This window comes from Bufo bufo, chromosome 2 (assembly GCF_905171765.1).
Source record: "Bufo bufo chromosome 2, aBufBuf1.1, whole genome shotgun sequence".
NCBI classification, from domain to species: domain Eukaryota; kingdom Metazoa; phylum Chordata; class Amphibia; order Anura; family Bufonidae; genus Bufo; species Bufo bufo.
Genome location: NC_053390.1, coordinates 231,064,016 through 231,082,942, shown reverse-complemented (window position 1 = coordinate 231,082,942; position 18,927 = coordinate 231,064,016). Strand labels below are relative to the sequence as shown.

Below are 18,927 nucleotides of genomic sequence, written 5' to 3'. Positions count from 1 at the left end.
TTATATTGTGGCTAATAGGATGGTTGGCAGGTTTTGTCAGAAGCCTTATTACGAGGGAAGTGCCTGCATATACAGAGAAACCTTCCACACAGTAGACCATTATGGATGTTAACCTACTGCTAAAACCCAACTTTTTAGCTTTATACGTGTAATGTGGAGCTTCCGTATTTTAGTAAGCTGCCGGTTTTCTGTTATATTGAGTATGTTATTACAGTGCAGGCAGCATGGTGGCTCAGTGACTAGAACTGTTACCTTGCAGCACTGCGGTCCTTGGATTGAGGCCATGAAGCTTGTATATTCACCCTGTGTTGTATGGGTATCCTCTGGGTGCTCCAGTTTCCTCTCACATGCCAAAAATATAGATATGTTAATGTGGAAATTGACATTGTGAGCCCAGATGGGAATAGAGACTGATGTAAATGATGACAGTCTCTGTACGGCGCTGCAGAATATGTAAGTGCTATATAAATAAAATTAAAAGATCGGTAAAGTAAAGAGTACATTTTCCAGCAGACCTATGGACCGATATTACAAACTTGTCTTCTAAATGTTGCCCTATTACGGTAACCCCTGACCATGGATCCTATAAGGGCATATGGACATCATGGAGAGGTTCTTTTTTGGATAGGATTACAGAATTAGATGTAATAAAGCCAGAAACGTTGCGTCTAAACTGCATATTCCTCCCTCTGGTAGTTTTTGTTTTTGATCCTAATTTCAGGTACATATTAGTTTGACGGCCCCTTAGATCATTTAGAATATAGAAATCAATTTCATTTATCTTATTATAGGTTCTGCTAAGGCCCCATGCACACGGCCGTTGTTTTGGTCCGCATTTGAGCCGTAGTTTTGGCAGCTCAGATGCGGACACATTCAGTTCAATGGGGCCGTAAAAGATGCGGACAGCACTCTGTGTGCTGTCTGCATCCGTTGTTCCGTTCCGTGGTCTGCAAAAAATATATAACATGTCCTATTCTTGTCTTGTGTGCCTCCCGTGGCCTACAGTGGGTCCGCAATACACTGGCACCGGCCGTGTGCATTCTGCATTACAGATCGCGGAGCCATTTACTTGAATAGGTCCGCAGTCACGGAGATGCGAAATGGAGGCACGCATCGAAAACCCCACGGAAACACTACGGAGTGCTTCCGTGGTGTTTCTGGCCGTGCCTCCGCACCACAAAAAAGTAGCGCATGCACTATTTTTTTGCGGTGCGGACCGTCTGATGCGGATCACGGACCCCATTCAAGTGATTGGGTCCACGATCCGCATGCTCCTGCCCCACGGTCTGTGCCCGTGCATTGCGGACCTCAATTTTCGGTCCGCAGCACGGAGCCCTTACGTTCGTGGGCATGAGCCCTTACAGTGTTTTCAACAAGATTCTATCCCAGATCACCATTGCATCCAATAGTCTCGACAATTAACCCCTAAACCCATTAGTCACGGACTACCCTCATCCTAACAAGCCTCTCCGTAGACCACCACTTTTCTAACTGCTATGTCAGCTTGGGTTTTATCCCACTCAGTTTTGAACCAACATAATTTTCATAATTCTACTTACCTAATTCATTCTCACTCATGCCCTTCATCTTGTAGCACCATCTGAGGATTTGCTCATTGCTCGGTCCATTCTATTCAAATAATAATTATTAAATTATTAAAGTAGATTTGTCACCATAGTATGATGCCCTATTTTGAATCAGCATGTTACTGGAGCCACTCTGCTGTACTGGTAGCCCAAAGGTACAGAAGAAATGTGCCATTTGGTTAAAAGCAGCAAACACGAAAACCAGCTGACCCTGTATTCATAAAGAGAATGCTACTCTGCCCCCCAAACTCCAGCCACCTCTTCCCCCCACAACTGACTGATGGACAGATCTGCTTATATACACAGCAGCCATCAGTCATGGTGAGGCAGGAGGACTCATGACCAGTAGTCTGCTGTATTCTGTGTGTCTCCATTTTCCAGACAGCTACATATACTATATTTATTGGAGTCCAAAGGTACAGTGGACCTGTCTCCGTGTTATGCTGACCTGACAGTGGGCATTATATTAAGGTGACGGAGCCACTATTGTGGCTATTTTTCACTTTAATGGTTGTATGTCTTTGTGAAGTTTGGTGAACTGATTTATCGGTGCCTGCCTGTGACATGAAGGAAACACTACAGAAAATATCACAGCATTTGAACTGCTCTATTGATAGGCAGAGTACAGAATTTCAGTGTGCCAGCTATAATTGTTTGGGCACGGCTACCAAGTTGATCATTACATTAGTGGCTCTTGGCAGCTTCTGTGCTGAGTCGCGGTGGATAAATTAATGATTACGCCAAAGAACAACACAGCAGAAGTGAAAAAGGAAATGCAGACTGAAATATGAAAGAGATGTAATGCTTTCATAGGGAAGTTTTCATCCCATACTGTTTTTGAGAAATGTGCCAAACGTATAGTCCACTCTCAAATATAGCGCAAATTGTGCAATTATGTTTACCAGGCATTCACAGAATGATAGGATTGTCCATCTATTCCATCCACAATAAATATAAGAGGAATGATTTATAATTCAGCACAATGCAAGTGTACTTAAAGAACCCCTCCCAAAATGTTTACAGACCTATAAAGCTAACTCACCCCAATATTCTAGCAGTGTGATGTGCTTCATCCTAGCTTAGGCTACTTTCACACTGGCGTTTCTGGGTCCGCTTGTGAGATCCGTTTCAGGGCTCTCGCAAGTGGCCCAAAACGGATCAGTTCAGCCCCAATGCATTCTGAATGGATAAGGATCCGTTCAGAATGCATCAATTTTGCTGCGTTTGGTCTCCGTTGCGTTTTTTAGGCGGTCACTGAATCGCAGCTTGCAGCGTTTTGGTGTCCGTCTGACTATGCGGAGCCAAATGGATCCGTCCTGACTTACAATGTAAGTCAATGGGGACGGATCCGTTTTCACTGACACAATATGGTGCAATTGAAAACGAATCCGTCCCCCATTGACTTTCAATGTAAGTCAAGATGGATCCGATGGAATAATGCAAACGGATCCGTTCTGAACGGATACAAGCGTTTGCATTATCGGTGCGGATCCATCTGTGCAGATACAAGACGGATCCGCACCGAACACAGGTGTGAAAGTAGCCTTAGTTACATCCATGCATTTTAAACCCTTTCATTATGGCAGCTCCGAGTCTGACCACTAGTCCAGAACTTGGACAAATGGATTTATTTTCAGGGCCCAGGGAGCAGTGAGTTTAGTGCTCCTAGTCCTAGAACAGGTATTACTCACCACTCCCTGTTATTCTTCTCTGAGGGCCTGTGATGCGCTAAGTCCTGGGGGCACACAGCTTCAGGACAGGATGTAGTGCATGTAGCTATATTCTACTGTATGATGAGAAATGTAGGCTACAACAGGTATGCCCTATACCCAAGGGTATAGCTTTGTATTTTCCACCTTCGAAGAGCATAACTTTTTTATTTTTCTTATTTTTCGGTTCAGTATAGCCATACGAGGGTTTTTTTTGTTTGTTTTTTGCAAATAGTACAAAAACCTTTTTTTTTTTTTTTTCAGTCAATGGAGCTGTGTTTGGGCTTGTTTTTGTGGCCTGTAGTTTTTACTGGTTATTATTTTGGTTGCATGAGGATATCAATGTACCAGAATAAAGGACCCCAAAATGATACCATGTGGTATCACAGAGGAGGGAAAAATGTTAATGTAAAGATATATTGAACACAATTATGTCACTTTACAAGGATAATTCTTGTAACTTATGATCCATAGACACCACTTACACTTGAATGGAGCTGGGACCCCTTAGGCTTGTTTCACACAAGCGATATTGGGTCTGTTCACTGAAAAACTGATGGTTTCGCACACAAGTCTAAACAGTTTTGTCTGTGATTGCATTCAGTGTTTTACTTTTTTCTTCGAATGGATGCAGTCAGTTTTGATGAAATTTTCACACTTGTGAAGAAAAAAACTAAAGAATTACAATCTATATCACCCAGCAACCATCAGTAAAAAATGCATTGCATCTGGATGCCTTGTGTTTTTCATGCAAGCCCCATTCACTTCTATAGGTCCAGGGCTGTGTGATTAACAACGCTCATGTGCACAGACCCTTTGAAATGAATGGGTCAGGATTCAGTCCAGATGCTATCCGTTGGCAACATGCATCACATCCGGATGGAAAACCCGCTTGTGTGAAAGAGGCCTTAGCTGTTGGGCTCTGTCTTCCTCCTCAGTATCCGGCCAATAAATGATCATTATGGTATATGGTGGATTTGCCATGATATTCATTGATGGTCTCTCATTATGTATGTAGGAATTTTTAATATTGTCTCAATACTTATTTATCATGTCATTTCAAGCTTCATTTAAAAATTCTACCATAGTGTTTAGTTTTTTTTAGCAACCTAGTCACAAAGTGTCATTTAGATTTTAATTAGGCAATCCTGGCTGTAATGCCGGCCAAACACTAGAGATTGTAGACATTGTAAAGGGCCAGTTTTGGACCTTTTTGTGACATAAACATGGCAGATGCTGACCAGAGGCAGAAATGTGGAAAAATTGATCTGCTATGCTTGATTTTTTTTCTGTTGATGCCGAGTGCAGTTGGCAAAACTTGGAAAGTTGCGTGTGCCTAATAAGGGATGAGCATCAGTAGAAGGGCAGGCGAGGTCACAGAGCCTAGCCAAGGTCGCTCTCCCAATTTTTGTCAATATATTGTTTTAACTTGTGAAGAAATGGAGGACTAGCTCATTGTCTGGATGTTACTGACAATCACCTCATTCAAAGGGAATGTGTCATGAGAAAATATTCCTATTTTTCTAAATCACGCTTTTATGTGAAGCACATTTTTAAAGAATTTCAGTATATAAATTTAAATAAAAAAATCCTGCAGTTTTCCCACTGGCCACTAGGCCTAATAATAGGCACCACTTCTTGGTCTGTACAGATCACTTTACTGCAGTTATCTCCTTATCATTACAGGCAGGATTAGAATGACAGATATCATCTCTGTGTATAGATAAGACACGTGATCCTCCATTCACAATAGGTGATTGTCAAAGCTTATGTACTACTTGCTTGGAAAATGACCTCTGCACAGATCACAGGGCATGCCTAGAAAAATGTCCTATAGAAGTCAATAAGTCAGCTCCAGACCATTGTGTCTATGGCCCATGTGACTGCTGTAAAGCAATTCTTTAAACACTTTCCAAATGCTGTTAAGAACAGCTCAGACAAGATGGCCACCCCCATAATCATGTTCAGGAAAGAGAATAAATACATCTGTAATCAGAAAATAAAAACAGATTAGGCTATTTTCACATCTGTGGCACCAATTCCTACAGGCTCTTCCAGCAGAGAACAGGTTGCCGAAGTTCTCCGTATCTGGCACTGCTGGATGCTACCAGAATGCCCTCCGACCCCATTAACTATAATTGGGTTCGGCGGAGATCTGGCTCCAATCTGGCAAAAATTCAATGAATTGGCCAGACAGAAACCACTGCACGCAGCAGTTTTTGTCTGGCCTATGCTGGGGCATTCTATGCCAGAACAGCCTGCTGTAAAGCGGAAATGTGAAAGTAGCCTTAGAAAAAAGGACATACTGTGCTATCTGGTTTTAACTGGTGACACATTCCCATTCCCTAAGGCTAGGTGTAGGCACAATGGGAATGTATACAATGTATGCAGTGCTTCTAGGGGAGTAGAACATCACTGCAAGGTGGAACACGCCTCAATTATTTCCAAATCTGAAAGCAAAAACCTCAGTCCGCCTCTGTATTAAACTGGAGATATACAGAGGTGCAATAAGTTCCATACAGATTTACGTATTACTGACCCATACGGAACGGATACGGAAGACATACAGATGCATTCTGTATGCATTCCATTTTTTTTGCGGAACCATTGACTTAAATGCAGCCACGGAACGTGATTTGCGGGCAATAATAGGACATGTTCTATGTTTGAACGGAAATACGGAAACGGAAGGAATAAGGAGTACCTTCCGGTTTTCTTTGCGGATCCATTGAAATGAATCGGTATACGGAGCGCAAAGAATGGAAACGGGGAAAAAAAACGTTTGTGTGCAGGAGGCCTTACTGTAATGATGGTTTCTTTGAATGTGCACTGTTGCATCACAGGCAATAAACGTCTTTCACTGTTTTCTTACTTTTTTATAGCAAAAACCTGCCAACAGTAAAGTAGCGAGTACAGCAAAGCAACCAAACCAGAAAGCTAACAGCAAGGACTCTGAAAAGCCCAATGCAGCGAAAGTCCCAAAAAGCAGGGTAAATGGTTGTGGCTTTTTGCATGTTCACTAGTAATGAATTAGAATGGTACGCATATATGAATATGGTACATATCATCCACAATGTTATCCAGTAAAAGCTAATTAGGGTTTCAAAATCTCATGCGCATGGTGCAGAAAGAGTGGAAACTGACCTGCAGTGCGGATTTTGAAATCCACAGCATGTCAATTATTTGTGAACTTTACCTGCAGATTTCACCCTTTGCTATGCAGAGGATGAGATCTGGGGCAAATTTGCTTGATTTTGGTGCAGAAATGCTGTGAAAATCCTCATATGCTACACTGCTGTGCGCATATACATAACTTCTGCACCCTAGCACTAAAATGAAGCTGCTCCTACTAGAAAATGATTTCAATCAATGGAATTGGGGAAAATACATTGTAGTTTGGATGCTTCAAATCAATTCATAATGAACCAGGTCCTGAATTTCACAAAAATTTGTCTGAAAACGAACCTCATTAGCCAATCAGGGATGGTATCAGGCACGGAGATGTCTGTGCAGAATGAGCAGATGACATTCTGGGTTTTGCTGTTGATGAGGATGAATGGGCCTATGCAGTATCTAACGATTTTACATAGTATACAGAGATACAAGCAAGCATCTATTCATACGTAATAGGGAGGGTATAGGGAAAGAATAGAACAAAATAACTGTGTAGAATACTGGGAACATTTGTCAGGGAAAGCTTTGACGGAGTGGAGGGCTGGAGGACAGTAGTTAATAATACAACTGCTGAAGAACCTTATTCTAGCAGTTCTGCGTTATAAAACCAAGAATTTGTTTTTAAATTTATATAGAGAAAAAGCTGTTTTTTTCCTCCAAAATCTCAAGTTGATAGGCTTATTGCCAGCACAGCACCCCAATAGTATTCTGCTGCTAAGTAATTGCACCGTTTTTTAAAGATCAAAGTCACAGAACCACCACCAATGAAATGTACCCTTTTATTTCTTATTCAGTAAGATAACCCCAAAAATGTGTAATATCAGGCTACAGACTCTCCGTGCTCCATAAAGCCCTACCTAAAAACAGAATGGGCACCCCGATGAGGGTGATCCCATGTCAGGAACCTGTTAGATGACCTTAGATGGCCCTGATCTGGGATAGAAACCACCATCAAATCAACATCAGTTTTCCAAAAAGTGCCAAATGACACTAACATATAATATATTCAGATATGACTGTATAGATCATATATGCAGATGTTAGATGTTCAGGTATAAAAATATAAACCACATAAGTAGATGAAGCCAAGATGCCTGTATATTGTTATAATACACGGTAAGCCCGATAGATCACAAGCAAAATGGGCCAAAAGCCCCAGAAAAAGTAATGCAGATCACATTTTTAAATGGACGTTACATGGAACCTATATGTTGTAAATATCACAGAATCCAAAAGAAATTAGACAACCGCCATACAAAGTGGCCTACTAGTCCCAACGCGTTTCCCTGCAACATTCAGGATACAGTTCACCAGGGGACAGTCAATTCAACCTGTTATGTGGTTATTATATAGTATGATAAAAGATATGGTAAGTTGATTAAACTGGTTATATGGTTGTTATATAATGTGATGAAAATAATAAATCCAAAAGCCAATATTTACTTGTGATCATACATAGTTTGAACGGTATAGGTAGGGTCAAAGCAGACCAGCAAATACTTCTCGCCACACTCAGATACCACATAGCGTTATGTACCCACTAGTATACAAACATATGTATCTCCTACAGATATAAGAAGTATATGGCTGCATAAAATATAATGGCTGTGAGGTTCTGTAAAGCTGATGTGTTGCTTGGGAGGATCAAAAGATTCATATGAAATCAGATAACTGCAACAAATTGCCAGCAGATATCTGGTGTCACTGGATCAGTATACTTGCATGCCACTCAGTAGTTAGGTGCCAGTAATTATGTCACTTATGGTAGGTGCCTGGTCCTGGTTGTGCCATAGTTGTGCTGTTCAGGTCAGGATGCTGAATGCCCCAAATAAAGGACAATTTTTGGAGGCTTTGTATTATGAAAAAGTATAACACATGTGACGGTGCTGTGTGTTTTTAAACATGCTATTTGTTAACACCGTCAACTATGTTTTTACTCATAGCTATGTATGTCAGTGTCACTCTGACATTATTTGCTATTGATATCATTGCATTACAGGGCTTGGGGATGGGGGAGAGAAAAATGAAAATATACATAAAAAATTAACAAAAAAAAAGGGTCCTAGGGGGAGTTATATACCAATTTTCTGGACAATTGGAGCAATTTTGGTTCGGGAAGAATTGATTCAGGCGACCCTGAAATGAACCGAATCTCAAAAGGTTCGCTTATCTCTACTTTGAAAGTTTGAGAAATATTATGCATTTGTGGGTTATGCTTTGTTAAAGGAAACCTGTCTTGTTAAACATGGTGTCTCCGCCACAGGCAGCATGTTATAGAGCAGATTGATATATAGTTTTGTGGGAAAAGATTGATTTAAATTTCTGCTCATTCTGGACTTTGGAGGTAAAGGTAGTCCTATCCGTGATTAACAGCTGTCCCTCTGCCACAGCTCAGGAGGAGCTGGAGTGGAGGATGAGGGTGGTAGTGGCTCTGGCCTCAACAATTTATCACAAAAATGTATTTATTTGGCTATCCTCTTGCCATTGCTCCCTTGGACCGGGACAGTGACAGGAGGGCACACTCTGGTTGTAGGGCTCCTGCCTGATGGTAGTTGGGGTGCCTGTGACGTTTTCTGTATGGGTGCAAGGCAGGGTGTGTGGAGTGCAATGCAATGGCCAGAGTATGGTGTAGAAGTAAAAAAAAAAAAAAAAGGCCAGAGGTATAAGAATAAATGTCTCTCTTTAGTACAAAATTGGGTTTTTAGTACATCTAGTTATAGCAGACCCAGGTCTAACTGTACACAGTGCAATTATCTCCCAGATAACGATGTATGGATTTAGGCCAGGATGGGAGTTATGGCCCCTTTTTCCTCTCTATCTTGCTATAGTCTCTTTCAACAGAACCTATGGTGGGAAAAAGTACTCGTGCAATAATGACCATAGTGTCCACTGAAGGATACAGAGTTTTCGTGATACGACTGGCCAATTGTATCGTGTCCAGGTGTGAAGGTGTCGTGTCCAGGTATGTCTTAACAATGTCCCCTACAGCAGTAAAATCTTGGCAGCTTTAAATAGGTTGCCTTACTGACTCCAATGTTCAGCAATGCAATCCCTAAGTTCTCAATTTCTCATCTTTTTCTTTCTCTCCTTCTGTAGATGATGCAGAGATCGATGAGTCTCTGTAGGTTTCTGGGCCTGAGAAGAGGGAGCATGAGGCAACATGTCTCTCTGTCTCTAAACTCTCACTCTCAACTCGCTAAATAAGCTGGGGGCGGATCTGGATCCTCACCCAACCTCCTGCCAGGGCTGAGCCTGTGCCATCCATACACAGCAACACTGGGCACAATACATAGCATAACATTGCAACACATTAAATAACAAACCATTTGCAGATACCCCCTGCTCTGGGGTACTGGGCCTCTATGACTGATGACTGGGACTACAGAGAGAACTGTCAATCACTAAGGCCTCTTTCACATGGGCATTGCGGGAAAAGGTGCGAGTGCGTTGTGGGAACATTGTAATGCGTTTTGCACTCGCGTGAGAAAAATCGGGCATGTTTGGTACCCAAACCCGAACTTCTTCACAGAAGTTCAGGCTTGGGATCAGTGTTCTGTAGATTGTATTTTTTTCCCTTATAACATGGTTATAAGGGAAAATAATAGCATTCTGAATACAGAATGCATAGTAAAATAGCGCTGGAGGGGTTAAAAATAAAATAAAATATTTAACTCACCTTAATCCACTTGCTCGCGCAGCCCGGCATCTCTTCTGTCTTCATCTTAGCTGTGTGCAGGAAAAGGACCAGTGGTGACGTCACTCCGGTCATCACATGGTCCGTCACATGATCTTTTACCATGGTGATGGATCATGTGATGGACCATGTGATGACCGGAGTGACGTCACCACAGGTTCTTTTCCTGCACACAGCTAAGATGAAGACAGAAGAGAAGCCGGGCTGCGCTATTGTACTATGCATTCTGTATTCAGAATGCTATTATTTTCCCTTATAACCATGTTATAAGGGAAAATAATAATGATCGGGTCTCCATCCCGATCGTCTCCTAGCAACCGTGCGTGAAAATCGCACCGCATCCGCACTTGGTTGCGGATGCTTGCGATTTTCACGCAGCCCCATTCACTTCTATGGGGCCTGCGTTGCGTGAAAAACGCACAAAATAGAGCTTGCTGCGATTTTCACGCAACGCAGAAGTGATGCGTGAAAATCACCGCTCATGTGAACAGCCCCATAGAAATTAATGGGTCCTGATTCAGTGCAGGTGCAATGCGTTCACTTCACGCATTGCACCCGCGCGGAAAACTCGCCCGTGTGAAAGGGGCCTAATAGCATTGTCTTCTTGACTTCCAGCCAAGAATGAACAGAAATGTAAATGTATAAATGTATAAAATACAAGTTATACTAAATGTATAAATATATAAAATACAAGTTATACTAATCCTTTTACCACAAAACTATATATCAATCTACTCAGCTCCTCCTGCTCCATTACTCATGGTACCTATAGCTTACATTTCATTTTCATGGAGACAGGTTACTTTTTTTTTTCTTTTATTTAATTTAAATCTTTATTGTTTTTTACATCATACAAAAAAAGTTATAACAATCTTTTAGTTACATAGCATTATATACCCTCCCCACCCTCCTCCCTTATTCATTGTCTACTCCCTCTTGAAAAGAGGAAAGAAGGGAAAAAATATATAAAAATCCTCACACCTCTTGCCCCTCTCTCACCCCTACACCCCCCCAGCCCCAACCAGCAACACCCATCGTCTCCCGGGGAGTAACTATATTAGCCATTTCTGCCATATTCTAACAAATCTTTGTTTTTTCTTAATATTTGCCAGGTGAAATTCCTCTCTAACAAGTGAGATTTTAGTAAACTTCTCCCATTCTCTGACCGTGGGAGCCACACTGCCTCCCCCAAGTTTGGATGCAATTTCCCAATGTTGTGGGGCCTCAATTTTATCACCCCCAGTATACATGTCTCAAATTGGCTGGGGACTTTAAACCGATGGTGTTGCTCTATTCTGTCATTGACCTTTCCCCAGAACTCTTGAGTCTTTATACATGTCCAGAGTATATGGACATCGTCCACCCCTACCTCTCCACATTTTAAACAACAAAAATGTTTAGGTTTATAACACTTCGCTAATATCTTAGGGGAGTAGTACAGGTGGTATAATATATTAAATTGGGTAATCCTATGGGAAAAGTTCTTAGAAACCCTATTTTTTTCCTTTATGGCCAATTCCCAAAACTCTTCTTGCTGGGGATTTATGTCATCTTTCCATTTATACATTAAGCTATTGGCTGCTTTTTTCTTAGTCTTTTGATGCAACAGACATTCATATATTTTAGAAATTAATTTCCTCCCTGCTGTTATCCTGGAGATATTAATTAACGGCTGCGGAAGGGTATCAATTTGTGTACCTTTTTCCTAGCGAGATTCGCAGTGCTTGTTTTAATTGCAGATAGAAAAACCTCAGGTCTATATTGCCCGAACCATCCTCATTTTTAAGATCTTCATATAGTATTATATCCCCCTGTCTCCATACCTGGCCCAGTCTGTAGACACCACGTTTCCACCAAAGTTTCTGCTCAATTGACTTTAATTCTGTAAGGTGTATATTGTCCCATAATAAGGTGTCAGCATGGGGTCCAAAGTACACTTGCCTCCTTCCAAACCCCATCAATTCAAATAGCGGTATCTTACTACATCCCTGTTGTGCCAAAATTCCTGCTTCTATTAATTGGAAAATAGTACAAATGTCTAACCTATAATTTATCCCTGCAATCATGGACTTATATCTTTGCGTATTACTCCACATTATCATGTTTTTATATGGCCAGCGATGAAATAAAGTTCCAAATCTGGGATGGATAATCCGCCCTCCCTCTCTTGGATATACAATATTTGTGCTTTTATCCTTGGTTTTTTCCCTCGCCTTATCAAATCCATTAAATGGCTAGCTATTATTTTAAATATTTTTTGGGGGATTATTACCGGAGAATTCCACAAAATATAATTACCTTTAAAGGGAGTTTGTCACCAGGAAATTCACTGTTAAACCAGGCACAATTCCTCGTAGGGCTAGCTCAGCTAAATGTAATAATACCTTTCACTTAGCAATCCATTGCTTCATTCTGGACAAGTAGTACTGCCTCCTACTTGAGGGGCAGTTTAATGCTTAATCATCTCGTCTGACCCTGTCAATCAGGATGGAGAGACATGGGCTGCAAGAGGAATCAGGGTGCACATAATGACTTGGGCCACCCTATTTGCACTTAATGGATGAAAAATAATATTTCTCCAGAATTAAGCAACAGATCGCTAAGTGATAGGTCGCTACCGGGCCCAGGAGCCTGAGGGGGCCCAAAGACCATTCTTGTGCTGCGTAGGGCGACACCGGTATTATAGTAAAAGTGCATGCTGGTCAAGTTACAACTCTGGCTAGAGGGAAGGGGATAGGTCAAGAATTTGTCATGAGGGGGTGCCGTTTCAATTTTTGCCTCAGGAAGCATGAAGGCTATGTGCTTCCCTGCCTCTGGTCACAAAGCACTAAGGGAATGGGGCCTAAGCTGAACTCTTGAACCAGGGCCCATGAGCCTTTAGCTACGCCCCTGGCTGGACCTAAAGGCATTGTGCCAGGTTTACCAGTGATTTCCCTGGTGACCGACTCCTATTGGAAAGACGACTTCTCGGTATAATTTCAGTTGGTTTATACTCTAAAATACCTTTCCTCTCTTTTTAGATATTTAAAAGGATACTTAAAAGGCTTTTGCAGGATTTTATAACTGATGACCTATCCCCAGTATCTGATTGGTAGCGGTCTGACACCTGGGACCAATCATATGTTTAAGAAGGAAACGGCGCTTACCAAGCATAGCACATTGTATAGTGGCTGTACTTGGCATAACGCTCAGTCCCATTCATTTGAATGGGGCTAAGCTGCACCTAGTCGATATGACCGATGAACCTGGCCTAGGAAAAGCTGTGAGAAGGCCACGACCTGTAAGTGCTGCTGCCCTCTCGAACAGCTGATTGGCGGGTCCCGGGTGTCGTAACCCCCACTTATCAGATACTCTGGATAGGTCATCAGTATTAAAGTCTCAGAAAACCCTTTAATTTTTGCCCCAGTATAAGGCCTCATGCACATGAACGCATGCTGGCCGTTCCGTGAATTGGGGACCGCAATTAGTGGTCCCCAATGCATGAGCATCATCCGTGTGGTTGCCACAGATAGACCCAGCCCCATTCAACTTGAATGGGTCCGTGGTCCAATTTTTTTTTTGCGGTGCGGAGGCAAGGAGAGAAATTCCACGGAAGTGGGATGGGTCGGCATCTGTGATATACAGCCGGTGCCTGTATATTGCGGACCTGCTGTTTGCGGGCTGCAATACGGGCACAGCCGGGCAACAGCAGTGTGCATGAGGCCTAAGTCATAGTTCTATTAGCAACAGAAGTGGCACTTCCAAAAGTAAAAAGTTAAATTATTTTGATTGTATGTTGTCAATTGTCTGTTTTTGTGCCTATAATTTTTTTAATTTACGGTATGTTTACTGTACGTTTGAGAAGTATGGGTATATATTTTATTGTATTAAGCATCACATTTTGGAGGCTCCTAACAATTTAAATAAATATTTCCATGGCATGGAATAAAGGACTCTACAGAGGACTCTATATCATCCAGTAGTTGTATATAATTATAACTGCCCTTTCAGGTGTTTATAAGATGTTGTAAATAGCTGATGGTCACATTCTTTCCCTCCATTTTAAATGACCGTTATGACGTGTCAAATCACTAGTAGAACTACAGTTTAGCTAACATTCTCAGGACTCTATAGCAAATCAAAGTATTAGCCACCACCTGTTCACAATGGGTTGAATTGCCACAGTATTGGTAGCAACATCCATAGAAGTTCAATTTAAACATCCGAAGATTTATTATGGTGCACTATTATTCTAGAATGACAACATATAATCTCAATATTGAAGATTATTACTAGTAAGTATCCCTGTCATTAGGTACCTACTACCTAGCATATCATTCGACAACTGGTTTTAGATTAAAAATTCAAAAGCTAGATTGGTATGTATTGGAACAGACCCTGTCCGGGCCCACGTGGTGAGTGGTATACTGGCTTGTTTATTTTATGTCCAGCAACTGGTCAGTGGTATGGTCACAGTCTGTTACCCAGTGGTCAGTGGTGTATTCAATGGCCTGATCACAGTAGCGGTTATATTTCAATAACCTGCTCGTCATCTTAAGTCCCTGTGAGGTCTTTGACGACTGAAACTAATACCTGTTGCCTAGTATCTTAATCATGCCAGAAACTGGAACGGATGACATTACTGAATGGGCACCGTGATATTACTTCATAGGAGACAAGATGGACTGACTGTCACTTTGTTCAAGAGTTACAAGAGGAAGCAATCTGAACCTATAGCTTTGACTGGATTTAGAGTCTACATTCTTGTCCTTGTCTAGATGGGTTGAAAGTTAGGATCCCTCTGGGAGCCCACAGAACTGCTCTCTTTGTAACTGTCCCTCTCTGTCAATAAATTCATTAACGAGAATTTTCCCAAACATAGTAAAATCATTTCCAATATCCTGTTATCCTAATAAAAATTCCATTTAGCTGTTGCCTTTTTAGTTTCTATGAGACTAGGACTAGGTTTTGACATAACCAGCAAATTTAACATCCGATGAGAGACTTCTGGTGGAGCTGTAAAGGAGGTCCTGTTTCTTGTCACCCAGATTTCTCAGGAGCAGATGTAGTGAAGAACGTCTGTAGGGACCTCGACAGCAGAAGACATTCCATCATGGTGTATTCTCTGGTGATATTATCAATATTGTGGGGAAATTCTCACATACTGGAAATTGTGTGGATTCCCTGTTGTCTAATTACTGGTTTTCAGCTTCTGACACCATAGTTCTTTTTCTATGCCACAAATTGCCATTGGTTCTTTAAAAGAAGCAGTGATAATTATTGTTTAATCTTCCCCAGTACTTGAAATTCAAATGCCTTACAGCAATTTAACATCAGTCAGCCTTGTATTCTACAATTTGTGTGTTTAGCATCTCATCAGCATGTGCCATTATGGAATAAACCACATTACCCTTTTGATCTAGTTTCTGCTCACTCAGGTTCCCAGTAATATCTGTGACTGTGACACTACAGTTCTGTGACCTGGGGTTAATATCCTGTAATTTTTCCTGACCCACAGAGGGCTCGGTTGTATGCCACTGATCAGATATATGGAGCCGGAATACCCAGCAGTGTAATGTACACAGCAATACTTTGTACATATACGTGTAGAAAGTATTGTAAGAATATTCTCATATATTTTATTAGAAAATACTGGAGTAGTTGATGGGGTCATTTAGTAAAGACTGGCTAGTCTTAGTACAAAGTCAGCTGATGTAGGATGCAACCAGTTTAAGGGCTATTCTAGTTTTGTGATATTGATGGCCTATCCTCAAATGAATAGCAAATGTTTGAAGGGACCATGGCGCTCACTGGATTGTTGCATCCCCTTCAATGTTGCAGTCACCATTGTAGTGGCGGTGCAGGGTAATTACAGATTCCTCTCCCATTCACTTGAAGGGGAGGAACAACTGTAATTCCAGTGCACCGCCATTACAATGTAGATGGCATACAGGCAAACACTGAAGAGTATGCAGCTCTCGCATGAGTGCTGTGGCCCATTCAAAAAGCTTAATGACAAGGATACTGAGAGTCAGACCCCGCCAATCAGAAATTGATTGTTTATCCTGAGAATAGGTCATTGATTTCATGAAACTAGAATACCCCTTTTAGAGGCTCAAGATTCTTAATAAATATGTCACATTTGTGATGCTGTGTGTCAGAAGGAGCTAGGAGATGGCATGCACTTCATTTATACTTTACACCAGTTTTCCAGTATAAATTATAGTAAATGTGCCAGGCCACGATAGCTCACCTCTTTCTGCTAACCTCTGCCCACATTTAAGAAAGTGGACTTTTGCATACAAAAAAACCTAGGAGATCATTTATGATACTGAAATACGCCTATATTAGGCGTATTTCAGGCGCAGATTGTGGTGCAACGGTTGGCTTCTCCCCCTCGCGCCAGGTCTAAAAAAGTGGACATGGCGTGGGTGGGGAAGGGGACGGACTGGTAGGTTTACCTTTTTACCTGATTTCCCTATTTCAGGCATAGAAAAAGGTCTAAATGTAAGACAGCTAGCAAGCTAAGCTGGCTCCTCTCTATACTTCGGCGGAACCACAGCCAGCTTAGGGGCTTATTAAGACCGGTGTCTAAAACACTGGTCTTAATAGATGTGCCCCATAGTGTACAGATTTAGTAAATGACCCCCGATGTATATATGTGAGTGCTGTATTGTAACAGCTTTCGTGGTGTAGGAGTTCATGTGCTTAAAGAGGACCTTTCACCGATTCTTACCCTATGAACTAACTATACAGATATGTAGAGCGGCGCCCGGGGATCTCACTGCACTTACTATTATCCCCGGGCGCCGCTCCGTTCTCCTGCTATGCCCTCCGGTATCTCCGCTCACTAAGTTATAGTAGGCGGAGATACCAGTCCTTAAGTTATGGTAGGCGGAGTCTGCCCTAGCGCTGGCCAATCGCAGCGCAGAGCTCACAGCCTGGGAGGTTATTTTCTCCCAGGCTGTGAGCTCTGCAATGCGATTGGCCAGCGCTAGGGCAGACTCCGCCTACCATAACTTAGGGAACGGAGATACCGGAGGACATAGCAGGCGAACGGAGCGGCGCCCGGGGATAATAGTAAGTGCAGAGAGATCCCCGGGCGCCGCTCCACATGTATGTATACTTAGTTCATAGGGTAAGAATCGGTGAAAGGTCCTCTTTAAGTATGCTGTGTTTTCCATGTTTGGTGGTGTCACAAAAGTTTATAAAAAGCCAGCCTTTCTACCTTTAAAGGTTTTCTCCGGGAATTAAAATACTTAAATATTACTTTATTACTTCAGATATATTCCTAAATACCTTTCATTAGTTATAATGGCTTGTTTTGTCTGGGGAGCAATCATTAGGAGAAATAAAATGGCCGCCGTCCTATAAGTACACACAAATCCTGTCCTAATGACACAGGAGAACAAGTTATATCAGAACACTGAGCTAAAGAGCTGACTCATCTTACACTCCGCTCTGTGTGTCAGTGATAATGATCCTGAATTCAGATGATAAGATCTTCAGCTGAGTCTCTGAGGGAATGGAGTTCATGAGGAGACATGAAGTACAGAGAGGATGGACAGGACAGACTGTAGTAATGGAGACTGTATACAAGAGCTGCTGCTCATTAGCCACATCCCCACCCTTCTCTCTGTACTTCATGTCTCCTCTTGAACTCCATTCCTACAGAGATTCAGCTGAAGATCATATTAAACGGTATTCAGGATCATAATCCCTGACAAGTAGAGCAGAGAGGAGGATGAGGCAGATCTTTGACTCAGTGTCGTGAAGTAGCTTGTCCTATTGTGTAATTAAAACAGGTTTTCCCTACGCCTCCACAACGGCAGTAAACATGGAGATTATCCCGCCTTCTCAGGGACAGGAAAACAGCTTTGTGGATCAGCCCATATAAGGCCCCCTCCCTCTTACCTCTCCAGTTGTTTTCCTGTCCCTCAGAAGGTCAGGACTTGCCGGATCAGTCACGCGCCCAGCCTTTTCGGTTTGTTATCCCGGCTCTGGCCGGAGGGCTGAGGCAGGGGATAGGGTCGCGGAACTCTACAAAAAGTTCCTCCTTCCCTGTGGTTTAAGCCCAGCGTTGCTGGCCACCCCGGGCTTTTGGATCCGCGTCCAGTGCGGACCGGCCCTGTTCTGCGAGCCGGGGGAGCGTTCCTGGGCCTGGGAGCGCTCCCCACACATTTCCCCTATGCGCGCCGGCAGTTGAATTCTATGTGACGTCGGAGGCCGGAGCGTGACGCGAGGGGGGGGGGGGCGGAGCATAATGTCGTCATCAGTGGGAACCAGGAAGTAAAAGAGCGCGGCTGCCGGCGTTCCAATGCAGCTCCTGCGCTCTTCTCCTGAGAAAGATGTCCCAGCAAGCTGACGATTCGCCCAGGCGGCCCACAGATTCCTCCAGGCCCTCTAGCCCGGTAAGCCTCCTCCCATTACTAAATAACAGGGTGCCTTATCCTGTATGGGGGTCTCCTTGGTGGTGGTTCTTTACCCTTCTCTTTTAGAGACTAAGGATAAAACTTTCCTCTCAGGGTAAAGAATCCTCAAAAAAGGATCCACCTTTGAAGAAAAAATGCGTAATGTGCAAGAAATCGCTGTCTGGTACATACAAGAAATCATTGTGCCAAAAGTGTTGTGACAAGGTTGTGTCAGAGGAGACCCCATCTTTAATTGAAAGTCTGAAAACCATAATCAGAGAAGAAGTGGGTGCAGCTGTAGAAGCTAAGTTATCTACATTGTCTCCCAGACCATCTACCTCAGGAGCCGTAGTCTCTAATGTGCAGGACTCTGA

General features: G+C 42.5%; 1 protein-coding gene across 13 annotated transcripts in view; it reads left to right on the top strand.

Moving 5' to 3' along the window:
* Nucleotides 1–18,927, top strand: part of RIMBP2 (RIMS binding protein 2) — a 573,825-nt gene that overhangs the window by 10,754 nt on the left and 544,144 nt on the right. For all 13 annotated transcript variants that reach the window (XR_005776163.1, XM_040416249.1, XM_040416247.1 and 10 more), the window contains exon 3: nt 6,178–6,285. Coding sequence is in view for 12 of the 13 variants with exons in the window: in XM_040416249.1 (XP_040272183.1) it covers nt 6,178–6,285 (108 nt within the window). In the remaining variant the exon portion in view is untranslated. The remainder of the gene's footprint in view (nt 1–6,177; nt 6,286–18,927) is intronic.